Source organism: Phyllobates terribilis, unplaced genomic scaffold (assembly GCF_046119375.1).
Source record: "Phyllobates terribilis strain yellow unplaced genomic scaffold, ASM4611937v1 Scaffold_11__3_contigs__length_659146591, whole genome shotgun sequence".
Lineage (NCBI taxonomy): Eukaryota > Metazoa > Chordata > Amphibia > Anura > Dendrobatidae > Phyllobates > Phyllobates terribilis.
Window position 1 is genome coordinate 29,873,146 of NW_027362771.1, and position 22,003 is coordinate 29,895,148.

At 46.9% G+C, this 22,003-nt stretch overlaps 1 protein-coding gene across 1 annotated transcript in view; it reads right to left on the minus strand.

Annotated features, from left to right (window-relative positions):
• Nucleotides 1–22,003, minus strand: part of LOC141167211 (ADP-ribosylation factor-like protein 3) — an 89,283-nt gene that overhangs the window by 6,370 nt on the left and 60,910 nt on the right. Inside the window, exon 4 of the mRNA XM_073654659.1 lies at nt 11,748–11,798. Coding sequence (XP_073510760.1) covers nt 11,748–11,798 — 51 coding nt within the window. The remainder of the gene's footprint in view (nt 1–11,747; nt 11,799–22,003) is intronic.

The following is a 22,003-nucleotide window of genomic DNA, read 5'->3' on the forward strand; positions in this document are numbered from 1 at the left end:
GCTCCAATTACACCTCTGGCTCCTCCGTTTTTAGTATTTACCCTGGGCTCCAACACCGCCAGTTGGCGCTCGGAAGTGCTGTCTGCACAGTCAACACTTGCTGCCGTGTTATTGGGGTTCAGTAACGTCAGCTGTTCCCCTGCTGTGCGGACGGCAATTTCTCCTGCTCTGTCCACATTCTCACTACTACAGATTTTAAAGTTGCTCCAATTACACCTCTGGCTCCTCTGTTTTCATTCTTATCCCTGGGCTCCAGCACCGCCAGTTGGCGCTCGGAAGTGCTGTCTGCACAGTCAACACTTGCTACCATGTTATTGGGGTTCAGTAACGTCAGCTGTTCCCCTGCTGTGCGGACGGCAATTTCTCCTGCTCTGTCCACATTCTCACTACTACAGATTTTAAAGTTGCTCCAATTACACCTCTGGCTCCTCTGTTTTCATTCTTATCCCTGGGCTCCAGCACCGCCAGTTGGCGCTCGGAAGTGCCGTCTGCACAGTCAACACTTGCTGCCGTGTTATTGGGGTTCAGTAACGTCAGCTGTTCTCCTGCTGTGCGGACGGCAATTTCTCCTGATTTGTCCACATCCACTGTACTACACATTTTAAAGTTGCTCCAATTACTCCTCTGGCTCCTCTGTTTTCATTCTTATCCCTGGGCTCCAGCACCGCCAGTTGGCGCTCGGAAGTGCTGTCTGCACAGTCAACACTTGCTACCATGTTATTGGGGTTCAGTAACGTCAGCTGTTCCCCTGCTGTGCGGACGGCAATTTCTCCTGCTCTGTCCACATTCTCACTACTACAGATTTTAAAGTTGCTCCAATTACACCTCTGGCTCCTCTGTTTTCATTCTTATCCCTGGGCTCCAGCACCGCCAGTTGGCGCTCGGAAGTGCCGTCTGCACAGTCAACACTTGCTGCGGTGTTATTGGGGTTCGGTAACGTCAGCTGTTCCCCTGCTGTGTTCACGGCAATTTCTCCTGCTCTGTCCATATTCACTGTGCTACTTATTTAAAACTTGCTCCAATTACACCTCTGGCTCCTCCGTTTTTAGTATTTACCCTGGGCTCCAATACCGCTAGTTGCTGCTCAGAAGTGCCGTCTGCACAGTCAACGCTTGCTCCAGTGTTATTGGGATTCAGTAACGTCAGCTGATCCCCAGCTGTGTGTCCGGCAAATTCTCCTGCTTTGTCCACATCCACTGTAGTACGGATTTAAAACCTCCTCCAAATACACCTCTGGCTCTTCTGTTTTTAGTATTTACCCTGGGCTCCAGCACCGCCAGCTGGTTCTCGGCAGTTCCATTGGCTCTTGTACCTTCTGCTACCCATCCGGGTTCCAGTACCGTCAGCTGGTTCTCGGCAGTGTCTTTGGCATGGGTACTCCCTCCTGCCCAGCCTGGTTCCAGCACGCCAGCTGTTTCCGGGTAGTGTCAACGTCACTTTGCCTCCAATGCGTTGTCCTGTCGTGTTGCGGTCGGGTTAGCCGACTCTATGGTGCCTGCAGTTTAGGTGACTCCTATGTGGGCTGCGGGATCTGGCAATGAAGGCTGGTTCCATAGTGCCAATAGGACAAGCACCCTCTGTAGGACTGTGGGTTTTGGTAACTGCGGCCGGCTCGCGGCCTTGAACTTTTTTTTTACATGGGTACCTTCTGCTACCCATCCGGGTTCCAGTACCGTCAGCTGGTTCTCGGCAGTGCCTTTGGATTAGGTGCCTCCTTCTCGGTATCCAAGTTCCACCAACGTCTGCTGGTCCTTGGTAGTGCTTTCTGGCACAGGTACCTCCTGCTTAGTAACCGAGTTCCAGTAACATCAGCTGGTCCTCGGTAGTTCCATTGGCTCTTGTACCTTCTGCTACCCATCCGGGTTCCAGTACCGTCAGCTGGTCCTCGGTAGTTCCATTTGCTCTTGTATCTTCTGCTACCCATCCGGGTTCCAGTACCGTCAGCTGGTCCTCGGTAGTTCCATTTGCTCTTGTATCTTCTGCTACCCATCCGGGTTCCAGTACCGTCAGCTGGTTCTCGGCAGTGCCTTTGGATTAGGTGCCTCCTTCTCGGTATCCAAGTTCCACCAACGTCTGCTGGTCCTTGGTAGTGCTTTCTGGCACAGGTACCTCCTGCTTAGTAACCGAGTTCCAGTAACATCAGCTGGTCCTCGGTAGTTCCATTGGCTCTTGTACCTTCTGCTACCCATCCGGGTTCCAGTACCGTCAGCTGGTCCTCGGTAGTTCCATTTGCTCTTGTATCTTCTGCTACCCATCCGGGTTCCAGTACCGTCAGCTGGTTCTCGGCAGTGCCTTTGGATTAGGTGCCTCCTTCTCGGTATCCAAGTTCCACCAACGTCTGCTGGTCCTTGGTAGTGCTTTCTGGCACAGGTACCTCCTGCTTAGTAACCGAGTTCCAGTAACATCAGCTGGTCCTCGGTAGTTCCATTGGCTCTTGTACCTTCTGCTACCCATCCGGGTTCCAGTACCGTCAGCTGGTCCTCGGTAGTTCCATTTGCTCTTGTATCTTCTGCTACCCATCCGGGTTCCAGTACCGTCAGCTGGTCCTCGGTAGTTCCATTTGCTCTTGTATCTTCTGTTACCCATCCGGGTTCCAGTACCGTCAGCTGGTTCTCGGCAGTGCCTTTGGATTAGGTGCCTCCTTCTCGGTATCCAAGTTCCACCAACGTCTGCTGGTCCTTGGTAGTGCTTTCTGGCACAGGTACCTCCTGCTTAGTAACCGAGTTCCAGTAACATCAGCTGGTCCTCGGTAGTTCCATTGGCTCTTGTACCTTCTGCTACCCATCCGGGTTCCAGTACCGTCAGCTGGTCCTCGGTAGTTCCATTTGCTCTTGTATCTTCTGCTACCCATCCGGGTTCCAGTACCGTCAGCTGGTTCTCGGCAGTGTCTTTGGCACGGGTACTCCCTCCTGCCCAGCCTGGTTCCAGCACGCCAGCTGTTTCCGGGTAGTGTCAACGTCACTTTGCCTCCAATGCGTTGTCCTGTCGTGTTGCGGTCGGGTTAGCCGACTCTATGGTGCCTGCAGTTTAGGTGACTCCTATGTGGGCTGCGGGATCTGGCAATGAAGGCTGGTTCCATAGTGCCAATAGGACAAGCACCCTCTGTAGGACTGTGGGTTTTGGTAACTGCGGCCGGCTCGCGGCCTTGAACTTTTTTTTTACATGGGTACCTTCTGCTACCCATCCGGGTTCCAGTACCGTCAGCTGGTTCTCGGCAGTGCCTTTGGATTAGGTGCCTCCTTCTCGGTATCCAAGTTCCACCAACGTCTGCTGGTCCTTGGTAGTGCTTTCTGGCACAGGTACCTCCTGCTTAGTAACCGAGTTCCAGTAACATCAGCTGGTCCTCGGTAGTTCCATTGGCTCTTGTACCTTCTGCTACCCATCCGGGTTCCAGTAACATCAGCTGGTCCTCGGTAGTTCCATTGGCTCTTGTACCTTCTGCTACCCATCCGGGTTCCAGTACCGTCAGCTGGTTCTCGGCAGTGCCTTTGGATTAGGTGCCTCCTTCTCGGTATCCAAGTTCCACCAACGTCTGCTGGTCCTTGGTAGTGCTTTCTGGCACAGGTACCTCCTGCTTAGTAACCGAGTTCCAGTAACATCAGCTGGTCCTCGGTAGTTCCATTGGCTCTTGTACCTTCTGCTATCCATCCGGGTTCCAGTACCGTCAGCTGGTCCTCGGTAGTTCCTCAGCTTTCTTGTACCTTCTGCTACATTTCCAAGTTCAAGCTTTTTGAAATGGTTCTTGGTAATCACTCTGGATCTCCCTGACGAGGACCCTGAAGACGAGGACCCTGAAGACCAACCCTAAGAAGACGAGGACCCCGAAGACAATGACCCTGAAGACGAGGACCCTGAAGACCACCCCGAAGAAGACGAGGACCCTGAAGACCACCCCGAAGAAGACGAGGACCCTGAAGACCACCCCGAAGAAGACGAGGACCCCGAAGACGAGGACCCAGAAGACCAACCCGAAGAAGACGAGGACCCCGAAGACGAGGACCCCCGAAGACGACGACCCTGAAGACCACCCCGAAGAAGACCAAGAAGATGACCCTGAAGAAGTTGACCAAGAAGACAAAGAAGAGAAGACAAGCACCAAGATACAGAAAAACAAGAGACAGAAAACCAAGAAGCAGAAATACAAGAAGCTGCAGAGCAAAAAGCGGAAGAACATTAAGCATAAGACTAAAAATCAGAGCAAAAGATAATATCTAAATTATAAGCAGAAGATGACTAAGCAGTGTATGGGGGTGAGTCCGTTCCTCCTCGTGGTGCCCCTGGAAAAGACCTGCTGCTGCAGGCCAAACTGAACGCGGACAAATCCTGTTGTAAATCTTTTGTGACGGGCAGAACGAAAGGTGTAATGTCCAACCTTTTATAGATAACAACTACAGGAATGCCTGTCACAAATAAGAATATGATGAAGAAGAAGAATATGAAGAAGATGAAGAAGTAGAATATGAAGAATGTAAAAAAAAGAATAATACGAAGAAGGTGAAGAAGAAGAAGGTGAAGAAGAAGTGGATGAAAAAGATGCTGAGGATGATGAAGGAGAAAGTGTGGGAGAAGTAAAAAAGAAGGTGAAGAGCATGGAAGTAGTGAAACATAAATATCTGACAAAATATAAAAATACTTAACATAGTTAATATTTCCGTAACTCAGAACATAATAAAAAAATATTAATTCCTGCTATTCCATTTGACTGGGCTAAACCTCTATGCCTTTATTGTCTCCCCCACCTCCCCCAATACATTCTACATTATTCTTAGTTGTTTTCCTTCATGTAGAAATAACCTACAAGGAAAGAAAGGGTTTATTTTAATTCCGATATTTATGTCCCATTGACTTGCATTGGTTTCTGGTATCGGAATCGGCGATATCCGATACTTTTTCGGTATCGGTCCGATCCAATCCGATCCGATATTTCCCGATATCGGAAGGTATCGCTCAACACTAGTCATGATAGGATGGTGTTCATACATAATAGTATCACTGAACATCTGTATAGTAAAATTCAGATTTTTGGTAAGTGAAGCAGAACCATTGTACTGTGAGTACAGTAGATTTATTCCATATTGTGCCTTCATATAACTGCTCATACATATAAGGTAGTCTAAATTTAGACAATGTCTAGCCTTTACATTTAGTATGTCCACCCACCTGTATGGCTATTTAAGTTACTGGACACATTGCCATATACACCGTGAGATTTTGCACGGTTGGATGTTGAGCGGATAAAGCTTTAGGCTAGGGCTGCACAATGACGTGTGTCATGTGACATTGAGACTGCGGTGCCACATTGCAATACCGCACTTAATGATTTCCTAAAAAATCTCACTGCGTCCTACAAATGTGATACGGAGTCACAATTGTTTCCAAATTTATTTGAATAGCGTGCATTAGCCATAGACTTCAGTGTAAGTCTCATGCAACTCACATGCAATTTGCCGTAACAGCACCACTCAGTTCACCGCTGCTATCGGTGATTGACTGCAAAAGTCAAATGTCATGTTAATACAACATCACTGGAGAAAGGAGAACAGAGAGAAACTTTGGCTCAGGAGCGGCAGGGCATGGATAACGGTAGAAGCTGCAAACTACACAGCCTCACTGAACACGCACAGAGACCCGAGACTGGCCTTGTAAAACTGCGCATGCGCCCCACTAATATCAGTGCCAGCCAGGAGCAAAATTCAAATACATGGGCGGCGCCAGCAGTGACTAAATGCGGCTCCCGCCCATGACTGAATACGAGGATCACACCCCTATGGCAGAAAATGAGTAAGTAGGATATACAGTGGGTATGGAAAGTATTCAGACCCCTTTAAATTTTTCACTCTTTGTTTCATTCCAGCCATTTGGTAAATTCTAATAAGTTCATTTTTTTCTCATTAAAGTACACTCTGTACCCCATCTTGACTGAAAAAAAACAGAAATGTAGAAATTTTTGGAAATTTATTAAAGCAAAAAAAACCCTGAAATATCACATGGTCATAAGTATTCAGACCCTTTGTTCAGACACTCATATTTAAGTCACATGCTGTCCATTTCCTTGTGATCCTCCTTGAGATGGTTCTACTCCTTGATTGGAGTCCAGCTGTGTTTAATTAAACTGATAGGACTTGATTTGAAAAGGCACACACCTGTCTATATAAGACCTCACAGCTCACAGTGCAGGTCAGACCAAATGAGAATCATGAGGCAAGGCACAGATCTGGCCAAGGTTACAAAAGAATTTCTGCATTACTCAAGGTTCCTATGAGCACAGTGGCCTCCATAATCCTTAAATTGAAGAAGTTTGGGACCACCAGAAGTCTTCCTAGACCTGGCCGTCCAGCCAAACTGAGCAATCGTGGGAGAAGAGCCTTTGTGAGAGAGGTAAAGAAGAACCCCAAGATCACTGTGGCTGAGCTCCAGAGATGCAGTAGGGAGATGGGAGAAAGTTCTACAAAGTCAACTATCACTGCAGCTCTCCACCAGACGGGCCTTTATGACAGAGTGGCCCGACGGAAGCCTCTCCTCAGTGCAAGACATATGAAAGCCCGCATAGAGTTTGCTCAAAAACACATGAAGGACTCCCAGACTATGAGAAATAAGATTCTCTGGTCTGATGAGACAAAAATAGAACTTTTTGGTGATAATTCTAAGCAGTATGTGTGGAGAAAACCAGGCACTGCTCATCACCTGCCCAATACAATCCCAACAGTGAAACATGTGTGTGGCAGCATCATGCTATGGGGGTGTTTTTCAGCTGCAGGGACAGGACGACTGGTTGCAATTGAAGGAAACATGAATGCGCCCAAGTACAGAGATATACTGGATGAAAACCTCTTCCAGAGTGCTCTGGACCTCCAACTTGGCCGAAGGTTCACCTTCCAACAAGACAATGACCCTAAGCACTCAGTTGCTTTAGAACAACTCTGTAACCATTTTTGACTGGCCCAGCCAGAGCCCTGACCTAAACCCAATTGAGCATCTCTGGGGAGACCTGAAAATGGCTGTCCACCAACGTTCACCATCCAACCTGACGGAACTGGAGAGGATCTGCAAGGAAGAATGGCAGAGGATCCCCAAATCCAGGTGTGAAAAACTTGTTGCATCATTCCCAAGAAGACTCATGACTGTACTAGCTCAAAAGGGTGCTTCGACTCAATACTGAGCAAAGGGTCTGAATACTTATGACCATGTGATATTTCAGCTTTTCCTTTTTAATAAATTTGCAAAAATTTCTACATTTCTGTTTTTTTCAGTCAAGATGGGGTGCAGAGTGTACTTTAATAAGAAAAAAAATGAACTTTTTAGAATTTACCAAATGGCTGTAATGAAACAAAGAGTGAAAATTTTAACGGGGTCTGAATACTTTCCATACCCACTGTAAGTACATAAATGGTTATAGATTCATTATATTACCACCAATTTTAATGAAAAAAAGCTTGTTAATGATGCACATTGCATCACTAACAACGCAATGGGGGCAGTGTAGATAGAAGATACGACATGACAGGTTTTCTTTAAGGGCAATGATACCAAATACTAATGAAATGTATGTAAACTTTTGACTTTGCAGTAAGTAATAAAAATGTCTTAAAACATTCTCTCTCTCATTATTCTGGCATTTGGCAAATATTAAAAATTATGGTAATCCTGATTGACCTAAAACGGAAAGGTTTATTCTGATTTCATGTCAGATATTGAGAAAAACATGCATATGTGTCTTTTTATATAGTGTATGTAAACTTCTGGTTCGACTGTAAGTATTTGATCTCCTACCAACCAGCAAGAATCTTGGCTCTTACAGACCTGTTAGTTTTTCTTCAAGAAGCCATCCTACTCTGGACCCATTACCTGTATTAATTGCACCTGTTTGAACTCGTTACCTGTATAAAAGACACCTGTCCACACACTGAATCAATGACACTCCAACCCTTCAGCTGTCAGGCTAAGTATAGAGAGAACCCAGCAAATAACGACAGGAAAAGGGGAGGGAGCCATACAACTAGGCAAAGGGAGAGTGTAGACCCCTAAACAGATCTAACGACAAACTCTGACTCCCCTATAGACCCTAAACAGGTTCTGCACCTACCGCCGAGTAGGAAACCTGGCCGTAGCTAACCCTAAGGCTAAGCCCTAGGTAGGGAGTGGGAGGGGTGAGCACTAAGTCAACCCTACTACAAACTAAAGTAGACACAGGGCAAATAAACAGGGGAATAAACTTTGCTCCAAGATGACACTGGAAAAAGCACGGCAACAATCCACAAAGGAACTCCAAGGTAATTCTAGTCAACTACTAGAATCCCAGGCCTGAATAGGTATAACACGCTATCACCAGCAACTCATAGAGGATCTGAGTTTATTTAAGTACACAGCAAGGAAGTGCTGATTAACAGTAGAAAGGTGAGGATACCTCAGGGTCCTAAAGGGAAAGGTATAATCCCCAAGCAAGATGAGGATCACAGCTGGGTCCTAAAGAGAGAGGAATCATAAAAGGATCGGGGAGATGTTTGTAAGGCCAAATGCAGCGACCTTCTATAGCTGGACACCTTATGATTGTCTGTCAACCCTGAGACACCCGTGACACCACCATGACCAAGACCAAAGAGCTGTCTAAGGACACCAGGGACAAAATTGCAGACAAGGCTAGGATGGACTGGAACAACTGTTGGCACAATTATTAGAACATTGAAGAAACACAAAAAGACTGTCAATCTTCCTCGGTCTGGGGCGCCATGCAAGATCTCACTTTCTGGGGTAAGGATGATTCTGAGAAAGGTCAGGAATCAGCCCAGAACTACATGGGAGGACCTAGTCAATGACCTGAATAGAGCTGGAACCATAGTCTCAAACACTACCATTAGTAACACACTATGCCGTCATTGATTAAAATTCTGCAGGGCATGCAAGGTCCCCTGCTCATGCAAGCACATGTCCACGCCCATTTGAAGTTCGCCAGTGACCACCTGGATAATCCAGAGGAGACATGGGAGAAGGTCATTTGGTTAGATGAAACCAAAATAGAACTTTTTGGTATCAACTTCACTCGCCGTTTTTGGAGGAAGAAGAAGGATGAGTACAACCTCAAGAACACAATCCCAACCGTGAAGCATGGTGGGGTAAGCATCATACTTTGGGGGTGCTTTTCTGCAAAAGGGGATAGGACGACTGTGCCATATTGAAAGGAGGATGATGGGCTCATGTATCACAAGATTTTGACCAGCAACCTCCTTCCCTCACTAAGAGCATTGAAGATGGGTTGTGGCTGGGTCTTCCAGCATGACAGTGACCCAAAACACACAGTCAGGGAAGCTAAGGAGTGGCTCTGTAAGAAGCATTTCAAGGTCTTGGAGTGGCCTAGCCAGTCTCCAGACCTGAACCCAATAGAAAATATTTGGAGGGAGCTGAAATTCAATGTTGTCCAGGGAAGAGACAGCCCCAAAACCTGAAAGATCTGGAGAAGATCTGTATGGAGGAGTGGGCCAAAATCCCTGCAGCAGTGTGTGCAAACTTAGTCAAGAACTACAGGAAACATCTGACCTCTGTAAATTGCAAACAAAGGTTTCTGTACCAAATATTAAGTTCTGTTTTTCTATTGTATCAAATATTTATTTCATGCAATAAAATGCAAATTAATTATGTAAAAATCATACAATGTGAATTTCTGGATTTTGTTTAGATTCTGTCTCTCACAGTTGAAGTGTACCTACGATAAAAATTACAGACCTCTCCATTCTTTGTAGGTGGGAAAACTTGCAAAATCGGCAGTGTATCAAATACTTATTTTCCCCACTGTATGTCAGTAATACTTATATTTTAACATTAAAGGAGTATTCTATAGTTTGGAAGTTATCTCTTATTCATAGGATAGAAATTAACTTCCCAATCACTAGGGGTCTGACGCTGGAGATAGCCGAGCTGGTCTTCGGCACTCCCATAAGAATGACTAGAGTTGCAATGTGCATGGACGACCATCATTCCATTCACACAAGGCTTTTGTGTTCTCGAGGCTCTGAAAAACCCAGTATGGATGGAGTCAAGGTTGACTATGCACATTGCCACTGTAGTCATTCTTATGGGAGTGCCAAAGACCAACCGGAGGTTGAGAGTGTATCAGTGAACTTGGGCTGCTTTTTACCAGTGCAGTTCAATGACTTCTACGCTTTATTTCTCATCACTGCCACATTGGATCTATTTAACATAAAGTATCAGGTTAATAGGGTTACCATCCCCAATACAACTATACCACTTCATCAATATGTCAATTCGAACTGACAGGTTTCCTTTAATAATGTGATGTATACACAATGGTACATCAGAAGAGTTTTTGCTTTTATCATAGGTGGTAGTGGGGTCCTGTGCTGAACTTTTGCTCCATGGTTCATAACTACACAGAAAGAAGCAGATTTCTGTTTGTGACTCATCCCCTGGGCCGTGGGGTACCCGGAACCGGGCTTCTGTACGATGCTGGGGGTAGTAGTGGCAACCCGATCCCGTGGCTCAGGGTAGTTAGACCAAATTGTGGCAGTCTATTTATCAGTGTTTTGAATGTCCGACTACGCCACCCGTGGATTGCGGTCAGGGGTAACCGCCGCTGCAAGGCAGACCGCTGAGGCTGGTGTTGGTGTGCAGCACAGGGGTAGGATAACACCCCACGGGAAGAGTGTAGCCTCAGGGCAGTGTAAGTGGATGCTGGAGGTGATGGTGCAGGCGCAGCAGAAATCACACAGAGTCCAATGATGCAGTCCAGGGTCTTTTACTCACAGTTGTTATCCAAGTCACTTCTGTCAGCAAGGACTGCCCGAGCCGTGCTGCGTCCACCAGGTGAGGAGCTCGGTCAACCCCCAGGCAATTCAGGAGTATGGCACAGGACACCCTTCTGTCCTTTCTCTGGCCTCTCGTGCCCCACCAGTGTCCTGACTTCTGTCCGGCTACCGCGGATGGTGTCGGGTAAGCGTTGGCCTTCACTTCCCGCTATCCTATATGGTGCCTTCCTAGCAGGTTTAGCGGGGGGTCGCATCAATAAATGGTCACAACCTCCGGTTCTTGGCTGAGGGTAGATTCGCCTCCACCAACTTAGGGATCCGGTACCTTTCCACAGCCTGACCCTTTTACCCGGTATAATGGGGTATGCAACGGTTGCTGACCGTTCTGCACTCTTAGGGTCCCTTCTGCCTTCTTGTTTCTGGAGCCCTTCCACTCCTCTGTCTCTTCTCCTTCCTTCTTTCTCCTTCTCCTCTTCTCCTCTCTGGCCCCAGCCTTCTCTCTAGGCCTGCCTCGTGGAGCTGAGCTCAGGCTGAGCCGCGGCTCCCTGTCAGCTCTGACTGAACTACTTCTCTCTCTCTGAACTCTCTCTACTCTACTCTCCGACTTAAGATGGCTCCCACCTTTTATCTGCTTCTCTGTGTCTGAGCTCAGGTGACCTGCACCCAATGAGCTCCTTCCTGTGCTCCAGAAACCGTCCCCTTTCTGCTCCTACACCACTGGGTTCTCTCCCCACTCCAGCCAGGGACATGGTCAGTTGTGCCCGCATCTGGGAGCACCGTCGAGCTGTCCCCCGGAAATGGGGAGTGTATGTGTGTGCAGCTAACTGAGCCCAAGTCCACACTCCATCCTTACCTGGGAGTGGAATATCACACCTCTGGTTGAGGTGCAATACCCCTGTAGCAACCGAACCCTCGGGGCGCTACATTTGCGCTACCTTGTCATTAAAGAAAATTCTAATAATTTATTGATTCAGTCATTTCGGAGCATACCTGCCCTGTTTCCTCAAATCGCTTACGATCTGCGCTGTCGACCACATAGATCTACAAGAAATAAAGTAGAAATATTGTTAGGTATGCAAGTAGGAGGCCATCTGTGACTCTACGCCATTATACAATTAGTATTATCAAATTTCATATAAATAGCATTCACAAGTCAGTCTGATGTGAACGGGGCGCTCCTGACTCTCTCCTTACAGATGATGTTGGGGAGATAAGGATCTGGCATGTCCAATTTCAAACTGCCGATCCTTCAGTTTTTGGCAGAGCGAGTCCTTCTATGTGTGGAGGACACAAAGCTGACAGCTGAAACATCGTACAGCCTATACTGATAGGAAATTTACAAATACAAGGAAAGAGACCATGAGAGATATCATAGTAAGGATCAAGGTACATCCATGCTTATTATACTTAAGGCTTAATAACAGGAGCATTATGATATATAAACTTCATAAAAAACATTAAGTTATATTTTTTGATTAGCTGCTAGTGGTAAGAATACAGGTTACAATAAGCTCTATCGTAATATGTATTAGCAGTAGCAGCGAGTCAACACACTTTATTGTACTCTTTATTAAGCTATAGAATTAATATTAATGTAGAATAATAATATGTTAATTTTGAACCTATTGATTTGGCCACTGGCTCTCAAGTGGCCTCTTTGGAAAATGAATTGACCGCTCCTGATTTATGGGGTCCCTAAGAGAGTGGACGTAAGATCACAGCCTGTTACAGTCTTCTCTCCCCTATAAAGCCTCCATTGATCGCAGGGTAAGAAACAGCAACTTATTTTCAATCCCTCCAGTGATTACAGGGTAAGATACAAGAAAAATTCTTCAATTGAACACCGTCTGTTAGCCATATGAGATATGTGACATTTGGACTGGTGAGGAGGGTTTTACTGAAAGCGTAAAATCCCCCATACACATTAGACTAATGTTGGCCGAATGCACAATATCAACGGGCTCAGCCAACAGATAATCAAAGGAAGATGTCATTCAGTTATGTCTGATTTTGGACTGCCGATCACTTTGTTCTCCTGGAGATAAGCAACCGGCAGAGATGTCCTTTTTTTGGCTTTTTTATAGAGAACACAGGAGAACTCATTCTAACTGAGTGATCATTCGGCTGACAGCTCTCTAATGTGTAAAGACAGCTTAAAAATGAGCGTTTCTATATTAAAGTACTTCCCACCACCTAGTTGGGTCAATTATTGACTCCATGACTTGAAAGTTTATGGACATCTCTAATTCAGAGATTTGTGAACTATCGACTTCTGGTGATAATGTGAAAACAATGAAGAATTTTTTTAACTTTCCTTTTTAGGGGTGTTGTGTATCTCAGTCTCTGCGTGACTCTGACTAGCTAGAAACCGGAAATGTTTTTCATTTTGCTTTCTTACAAGAAGTCACTGTTATAACTCAATTGGCATGAAGACTGTGCATACCAGATGACATTTTTCCCATATGCCAGGTGTCTGCTTTCTAAAAACATATCTGCATGGAGGTATAATAAGATTTTTTACTTTATAATTTAGTTTTTATTTGTGTATGTTTGTAAGTGTGAAAATTGTCCTTGCAACAAAATGTTTTTGATTTCCTAGTCACTGGGATAAATCACTTTATGATCTGTGGTCTAACTGCTGGGACCCTTATCCATCTTAAAAAATTAAGGGGTTGCAGTGATTAACAAGCATTGTGTACCAATTAGAGTATGTTCACACTAAGTTTTCTGGCATGAATTTTTCTGACTGGAAATTTTTTTTAGCAATTTTTTGACCATGTTCATATGTTTCATACCTGATGTGATTTTTAATACAGCAGTTATGGCCGCCTCCGACACCGAAAGCACTTAATCGACAGGGGTGCCGGGTGTTGGTCCCCCACCGATCAGACATTGATGACCTATCCTAAGTGTAAGGTTGTGTTCCTGCCCCGAAGACACCAATTGCGTTGTGTTGTGTTGTCATGCGTCTCTTGTATAAACAGTGGGGAATATAAGTATTTGATATACTGCCTATTTTGCAAGTTTCCCCACCTAGAAAGAATGGAGAGGTCTGTAATTTTTATCGTAGGTACACTTCAACTGTGAGACACAAAATCTTGAAAAAAAATCCAGAAAATCACATTGTATGATTTTTACATAATTAATTTGCATTTTATTGCATGAAATAAGTATGTGATACAATAGAAAAACAGAAATTAATATTTGGTACAAAAAACTTAGTTTGCAATTAAAGAGGTCAGATGTTTCCTGTAGTTCTTGACCAAGTTTGCACACACTGCAGCAGAGATTTTGGCCCACTCCGCCATACAGATCTTCTTCTTCGCTGGGGAACATTGAGTTTCAGCTCCCTCCAAAAATTTGGTATTGGGTTCAAGTCTGGAGACTGGCTAGGCCACTGAAGGACCTTGAAATGCTTCTTATGAGCCACTCCTTAGTTGCCCTGGCTGTGTGATTCAGCTCATTGTCATGATGGAAGACCCAGCCGCGGCCTATCTTCAATGTTCTTACTGAGGGAAGGATGTTGTAGGCCAAAATCTTGCGATACATGACCCCTTCCATCCTCCCTCCATTTAATACAGTGCAGTCGTCCTGTCCCTTTTGCAGAAAAGCACCCCCAAAAGTATGATGTTTCCCCCATCATGCTTCATGGATGGGACGGTGTTCTTTGGGTTGTACTCATCCTTCTTGCTTCTCCAAACACGGCGAGTGGAATTGATACCAAAAAGTTCTATTTTGGTCTCATCTGACCAAATGACCTTCTCCCATGCCTCCTCTGGATTATCCAGATGGTTTTTGGTGAACTTCAAAAGGGCCTGGACATGTGCTTGCGTGAGCAGGGGGACCTTGCGTGCCCTGCAGGATTTTACTCCATGTCTGCGTAGTGTGTTACTAACGGTAATGTTTTAGACTGTGGTCCCAGCTCTCCTCAGGTCATTGACCAGGTCCTCCCATGTAGTTCTGTGCTGATTCCTGACCTTTGTCAGAATCATCCTTACCCCATGAGGCAAGATCTTGCATGTAACCCCAGACTGAGGTAGATTGACAGTCATCTTGTGTTTCTTCCATTTTCTAATAATTGTGCCAAGAGTTGTTGGATTCTCACCAAGCTGCTTTCCTATTGTCCTGTGGCCCATCCCAGCCTTTTGCAGGTCTACAATTTTGTCCATGGTGTCCTTAGACAGCTCGTTGGTCTTGGCCATGGTGGTTGGAGTGTGATTGATTGAGGGTGTGGACAGGTGTCTTTTATACAGGTAACGAGTTCAAACAGTTGCAATTAATACAGGTAATAAGTGCAGAGTAGGAGGGTTTCTTAAAGAAAAAACAACAGGTCTGTGAGAGCAAGAATTATTGCTGGTTGGTAGGTGATCAAATGCTTATTTCATGTAGTAAGCTGCAATTTATTTATTGAAAAATCATACAATGTGATTTTCCGTTTTTTATTTTTAGATTCGATCTCTCACAGTTGAAGTGTACCTACGATAAAAATTACAGACCTGTCCATTCTTTGTAGATGGGAAAATTTGCAAAATCAGTAGTGTATGTGAATGGTGTTCTACTGTGTAGTGTGTAAGTAATGTACAGTATAGGATGTGATATTGTAAGGCATTGTGTATAAAACAGGTAGAGTAGAGATTTAGATAGTGGACTGTAGTATAGGTAGTGTTACGCTCGCGCCCGGACTGACTGGCGTGAGCGTGATTAGTGATCCCACTGTACCATGAACCGAGGAGTGCCTGGAGGGGCGTAACTAAGTATCAACCCGATCTGACCAAGGTCGCATGGCGGCTTAGTCGACTCCGTTGACCAAGGAGGAACCGAACAGAGGGACCAGGTGCGACTCCAGGTCAGACCCCGGTCACAGTTGTTGACCCACACCGGGGAATGCAGGAACAGGCAGGTAGACTGGCATACAGGCAGGTGGGTATTGGCAAGTACGGCTGGTATGCAGACAGGTGGGTACTGGCAAGAACAGCTGGTATGCAGACAGGTGGGTACTGGGAAGTACGGCTGGTATGCAGACAGGTGGGCACTGGCAAGCACGGCTGGCATGCAGACAGGTGGGTACTGGGAAGTACGGCTGGTATGCAGACAGGTGGGCACTGGCAAGCACGGCTGGTATGCAGACAGGGAGATACTGGCAAGCACGGCTGAAGTGCAGACCGGGAGGTACTAGCAGGTTGGAGCGCAGGCTGGATAGGGTCCAGTACAGACTGGGAGACAGGTACAGAGCCGCAGATGCGGTAGACAAGCAGAGTAAAGCAAAACCACCGGAGGACAAGGCAGGGCAGAGAGAAGCTGCCGGAGCGGTGGGCAAGTCAAAGCAGAGAGAAACCGCCGGAGCGGTTGGCAAGTCAGAGCAGAGAGAAACCGCTGGTGCGGTGAGCAAGGCAGAGCAAAGAGAAGCCGCCGGAGCGGTGAGCAAGGCAGAGCAGAAAGAAGCCGCCGGAGCGGTGGGTAAGGCAGAGCAGAGGGAAGCCGCCAGAGCGGTGGGAAAGTCAGAGCAGAGAGAAGTCGCCGGAGCGGTGGGTAAGGCAGAGAAGAGGGAAGCCGCCAGAGCGGTGGGTAAGGCAGAGTAGAGGGAAGCCGCCGGAGCGGTGGGAAAGTCAGAGCAGAGAGAAACCGCCGGAGTGGTGGGTAAGGCGGGTCAGAGGGGAGCCGCCAGAGCGGTGGGCAAGTCAGAGCAGAGAGAAACCGCCGGAGCGGTGGGTAAGGCAGATCAGAGGGAAACCGCCGGAGCGGTGGGCAAGTCAGAGCAGAGAGAAACCGCCAAAGCGGTGGGCAAGACAGAGCGGAGCGAAACTGCAGGTGCGGTGGACAAGGCAGAGAGGACAGGGCTCTGTTCACATGGAACAGACTGGAAAATACAGGAAGAGATGGAGGATGGGAAAAGGGACAAGCAGGAACAGATACACACAAGGTACTTACTATGAAGTAGCGAGTGGACACAAAACTCACAAACAGAAGTACAGAGACAACAAGTTGGCGTTAGGTGCAGGTTCAGATACTACAGGAAAAGGGAAGGTACAGACATAGAGATAAACAGATAACAGGCTAGGATACAGTTCAGACAGGAACTGCTACTGCAAAGAGATACAAGAACAGGCCTGGGTATACAGCCCCCAGAGATGGCGGAAAAGGACAAGAAGGCACAGATAATAGGTCTGGGTATGCAGCCCCCAGAGATGGCGGAAACAGACAAGAAGACACAGAACTGGACCTGGCAACTTCAGAGTCAAGGAGCACACTGAATGTTAGTGTTGCTCTTCCTATTGGGTGGAGGGGGTTTAAATATCCAGTGACTCACAGCAATAGGCTGGAGACACATTAGGGGTGCGCCCACATCAGCTATAAGAATCAGGAAGTAACCAGGCCGCCGCCCTAAGCAGTCAGTCAAGAGACATGCACACAGCATGAACTGGAACACGGTTTGCAGGCTGGACTGACAGGTAAGATTGCGGTCTTGCATAGTGGGAGGTGGTGCACTATGCAAGCACACCGCCAGGAATGTTACAGGTAGTGACATTGGGGTAAGATAGAGTTAATGTTTGGGACTAGCCCATAGTGGGAGGGGTTTATGCTAGGGAAAGTGACGGAGTTTCTGTTAGTTAGTTAGAAAGGGTTTGGAGAGTAAAGCAAGCAGAGCTGCATTGAAATATGATCCTAAGTGAGAGGAGACAAAGGACAAGGGATAGTATGATCCTAAGGAGAAGTGACTGACGACACAGCGTGGCCTCCCGCAGAGGTGTGCTTGAATAGGACCGTGAGTCATGAACCCTGGAGATTGTAACGCAGAAGGTAACGGACCTAAGCAGGATTAAGCACGACGGACTAGTGGGGGTCCCAAGTGCAAGGGTTCCAGGGTACCAGTAATGGAAGAAATAGGAAGCGCGGAACTAAAGAACAAGTAAGGAGACTTGGTCATCAGGACTGTAGGGTTAAAGCTGGATTGTGGTGGAGTAGGACGAAACAGTGTGCCTTACTAGCCCTGGAGTAAACTACGGAGGAAGGAGATTGGAAGTGAAAAGTGCTTTGTACCCGCTATTCCTTGTATATAGCTTTTACCAAGTTACTACCCAGTAAAGAGTTTGTGTTGGAATGGAAGTTTCCCTCATTGAACTGTAAAACACATGGTCCTGGCCAGGCCACACCACCGGCTACATGCAGCCTGCATGGGCGTGATGCCCTCACAGTACATGTCTACACCCAGCCAGGACCTACACTTTCATGTAGCGTGCCGGGGCAAAAAAGGAGACGAGTGCTTCGCCCGGGACTACCGCGCCGCACTATATAAAGGATAGGCCATCAATGTTAAAGTCCCAGACAACGCCTTTAATTAATTTCATATTTTGATAACTTTGTATGGATATGACTATACCAAATATGTCTATTTTTTTAATTTTTAACAGGTGAAAAGGGAAATTATTACTTTTTATTATATTTATGCCCTAATAGCTTGTTATAAATGCAGCCCTTGTGATGTCATGTCGGTAGCACATGAGACCATGGTAGCCAATCACTGATCTCAGCACTGATGCCGATTTAGTCAGTGCAAGCTGTCGAGCTCAGTAATTGGCTGCAGAGGCCACATGCGCTACAGTCAGAGTTTCAGCCTGCAAACTAAGACTAGCGCATCAGAAGAGCCAGTTCTGGAGCAGGGGAAGGTGAGCAATGCTGATTATATTACTATTATTATTTGTAACACAGGCAGATGATGTACACAGTATTGAAAGGAGAAAGGCCTTCAACCTATCGCGACATCCGCCGTACATGTACGGCACTGAGGGAGATGCGCAGAGCCGGTGCGATAATCAGTGGGTGTCAGCAATATATTATAACTGACACCCTGCAGAAACTCCCATGATTGGTGCTAGAATTTAACCATCTGATGATGCTTTCAGTAGTGACCATGATCTCCATAGCAGAGGGAGAGAGCTCCCTCTCTGCTCCGATCAGCACATGGTAACTTCGGACTGAAAGATGGCAGTGGGGTCACCCCGGTACGGGACCTGTAAGCTCCTGCTCAGAGAAGGAACTGACATGCCCCCTCCCTGTGTGCGATACACTGAGCTAATACCCTACAATGCAAAATCATAGCAGCGATCAAGGCAGGGAAAGTTGTTATTGTGGCGCCCTGCTGCGCACTGGTGCCACAGAACCCAGAAGGGTGCATGGATGGACTTCTCCACAAGAGGCCCTCACACATTCACACACCTCCACCCTACCACCTCAGACTAGCAGAGGGAGCCCGTCGGGGACATATAGACACTGGAGGGTGGAATTAGGCAGAGAGTTCCCACTCAGACGCAGAGAGGGACAGAGCTGAGAGTTGAGCAGAGAGCGTGCTGACGCTCAGAGAGCAGTGAAGAGGCAGCACGCTGGCTGCTGTGCTTAGGCAAGCCAAGGCCTACAGCACGAGTGAAGGCCTATTGAGGGCCCTGAGTGTGGCCGAAGGCGAGAGGAGAAGGAAGAAGTCGCGAGGGGGCAGAAGAGCATACCAGGCTCACCCCGAGATATATACCGGACACCGGGTCTGCGCCTACGGGGTCCCTTTATACCCAGTAGGGACCACCGGGACCCCTGGAGGACTACAGGTCCCAGGTTTACCAAACGCTGACTACAGTACCAGGGCTAGGAGTCACGGAGGCCCCAGCAACCAGGGAGAGTGATCTCCATGAGGAGGCCCTACCACCAGGTCAGCAGGTGCAAGGGAGAGAGAGAGACAGTAACCAAGCTAGGCCTAGCTCCAGGCAGGTCAGAAGCTTAACGAATAAAGCCACAGATCAGGAGGCCCTATACCCGCTCACTGGGGAGAGTCCAAAAGTGCGCCCTTCGTACGGAGTACCTTGGACCGTGCCTGCATCATCACCAGTAAAGGTACTGAAGCTTACCCCCGTGTGAGTGTCTGTCTTTCCTCCGGGACCGTCCTGCCGTCTCTCACCAGCATACACCATCTACCCCTACACTGCCCTGGAGCTAGCTCTACCTGTGGAGAGCCACACCATCCCTGCTGCCGTAACACCAGCTCCAGAGGACTGCTCCGCAGCGGCGGCTCCCTTTGGCCGCATTCCACAGGTGGCGTTACGAGAACTTCACAAATCCCCTATAAATAATCCCCCCTTTTTATTGACCGCCCTGGGTCACGGACCGGGCCAGCCACCGTGATATTCCCCATACCGGCATCCATAGGCCCGGCTGCCGAGTACCCCACGGCCCTGGGGGCGCGTCATTATCCCATCCTGGAACAAGGTAAAAAAGTAAAAATATAGTTTATAAAAATTGGAAAAATATTAAGTAAAAAAATCACAAAATAAAAAACAAAATATTATACCAATAAATACGTACATTAATGTAAAAACCGAAATAAGCAAAGTACACAAATTTTGTATCGCCGTGAATGACCCGTAAAACTGTCCCACCAATCTACCCCTTCAGTGAACACCGTAAAAAATGAAAAAGTGTAAAAAAAATATGTTTTTTCATTATACAGCCGACCAAAAAGTGGAATAAAATACAATCAAAAATTTGAATGTAAATAAACATGGTATAGCTGAAAACATCACCTTGTCACGCAAAATAAGAGAAAGTCACACTTTGCAGAGCTCCCAGTTTGGACATTATTTTTCAAACTTTTTCTGAGTATTTCTTCCCAACTGGACCCAATCGGGCACCTCAAGAGTCTCTGTGGGCTCATCTGGCCCCGTATAAACTTTATTTTAATAGAAATCTCGCTTTGAAATTTTGGGCCTACTGAGAAGCCTGAGACCACGGCCTTTCCTACAAGTGTGCGCACGCCGGAGGGACGACCCGCGGAATAGAGCCAGCAGCTACGTGGGACCTGACGGCTGCCTGGTTCGAACCCCAGTGACCAGAGACAAACCAGCCAAGTGACACTGCTGCTGAGCGCTGCTGCTGAGCACTCCTGCCACCCGATCAGGCCGGGACACGTCTGGCTGAGACAGCGGGAAGGACCCGGTACATGCGACGGTGGCCGCATCCTGAGAAAGCTGGGACTACCGCTGGACTTAGACGGAGCCTGGGAGGCGCCCGGTGCAAGGTACCACAACCCCCGCTCTCATCCCACCACCATCTGCCACACAAACACCCGAAAACAGGAGCCACAGTACTCACCTATTCCGGTCCCTGGTGCTGCGGAGGCCCATGCTGGGACTGGTGACCTTGGCGGTTTACCTGAGAGAGGTGTGGCTGCTGAGCTCCGGGTCCTGGGGCCCACGTCCCGGTGAGTCCTTACGGGGTTGCCTGCCTTGGCTGTCTGGGGTTTTTTCCCACCACGGAAACCGCCATCATCTTTGAAGCGCCGGGGGAACATAAGGGAGAAGGGCCCTAAGCCATAAAAATAATAAATAAAATCTGAGGATCATCAACCCTCTCTAAAGACACATATAGAAAAAGAGAGAGGCCTCAGCTCTATATCTATTCCTCCCTCCCTAACCCCTACAATTACTCTTCATAAAACCCAGACCTTTGTGGAGTTACCTGCAAAGTGTACAAGGACGACCCTCCCCACCACAAACATTACAAACACCACGAATACAATAAATAATTTAGAGATCTAATCAATCAGAATCTAATCTCTTTTTATAAACCTATAGATCTGACCAAGAGACATTGACTTTTTCTTATTCCTACTTGGAAACGGCATTAAAAACCAGCAAAATTGAGGAAATAATCTTAATTTACTAAAGCATCCCACTCGAAAAAGATCTCTGGTAACATCTAGTGGCTGAAGTTTGTTCTTTACAAAAAAAAATTTCTTCCCTTTTTTTTCACAAACTTACTGTTTTCTCTGAAGTGTCTCCAAATTGCTCCCTTCAGAAGAGGAATAGTAATAATAATTAACAAACTACACTACCGTTCAAAAGTTTGGGGTCACCCAGACAATTTTGTGTTTTCCATGAAAACTCATACTTTTATTTATCAAATGAGAAGCAAAATGATTAGAAAATATAGTCCAGACATTGACAAGGTAAGAAATAATGATTTTTATTTGAAAGAATAATTTTCTCCTTCAAACTTTGCTTCGTCAAAGAATGCTCCCTTTGCAGCAATTACAGCATTGCAGACCTTTGGCATTCTAGCTGTTAATTTGCTGAGGTAATCTTGAGAAATTTCACCCCATGCTTCCTGAAGCCCCTCCCACAAGTAAGTTGGATTGGCTTGATGGGCACTTTTTGCGTACCATACGGTCAAGCTGCTCCCACAACAGATCAATGGGGTTGAGATCT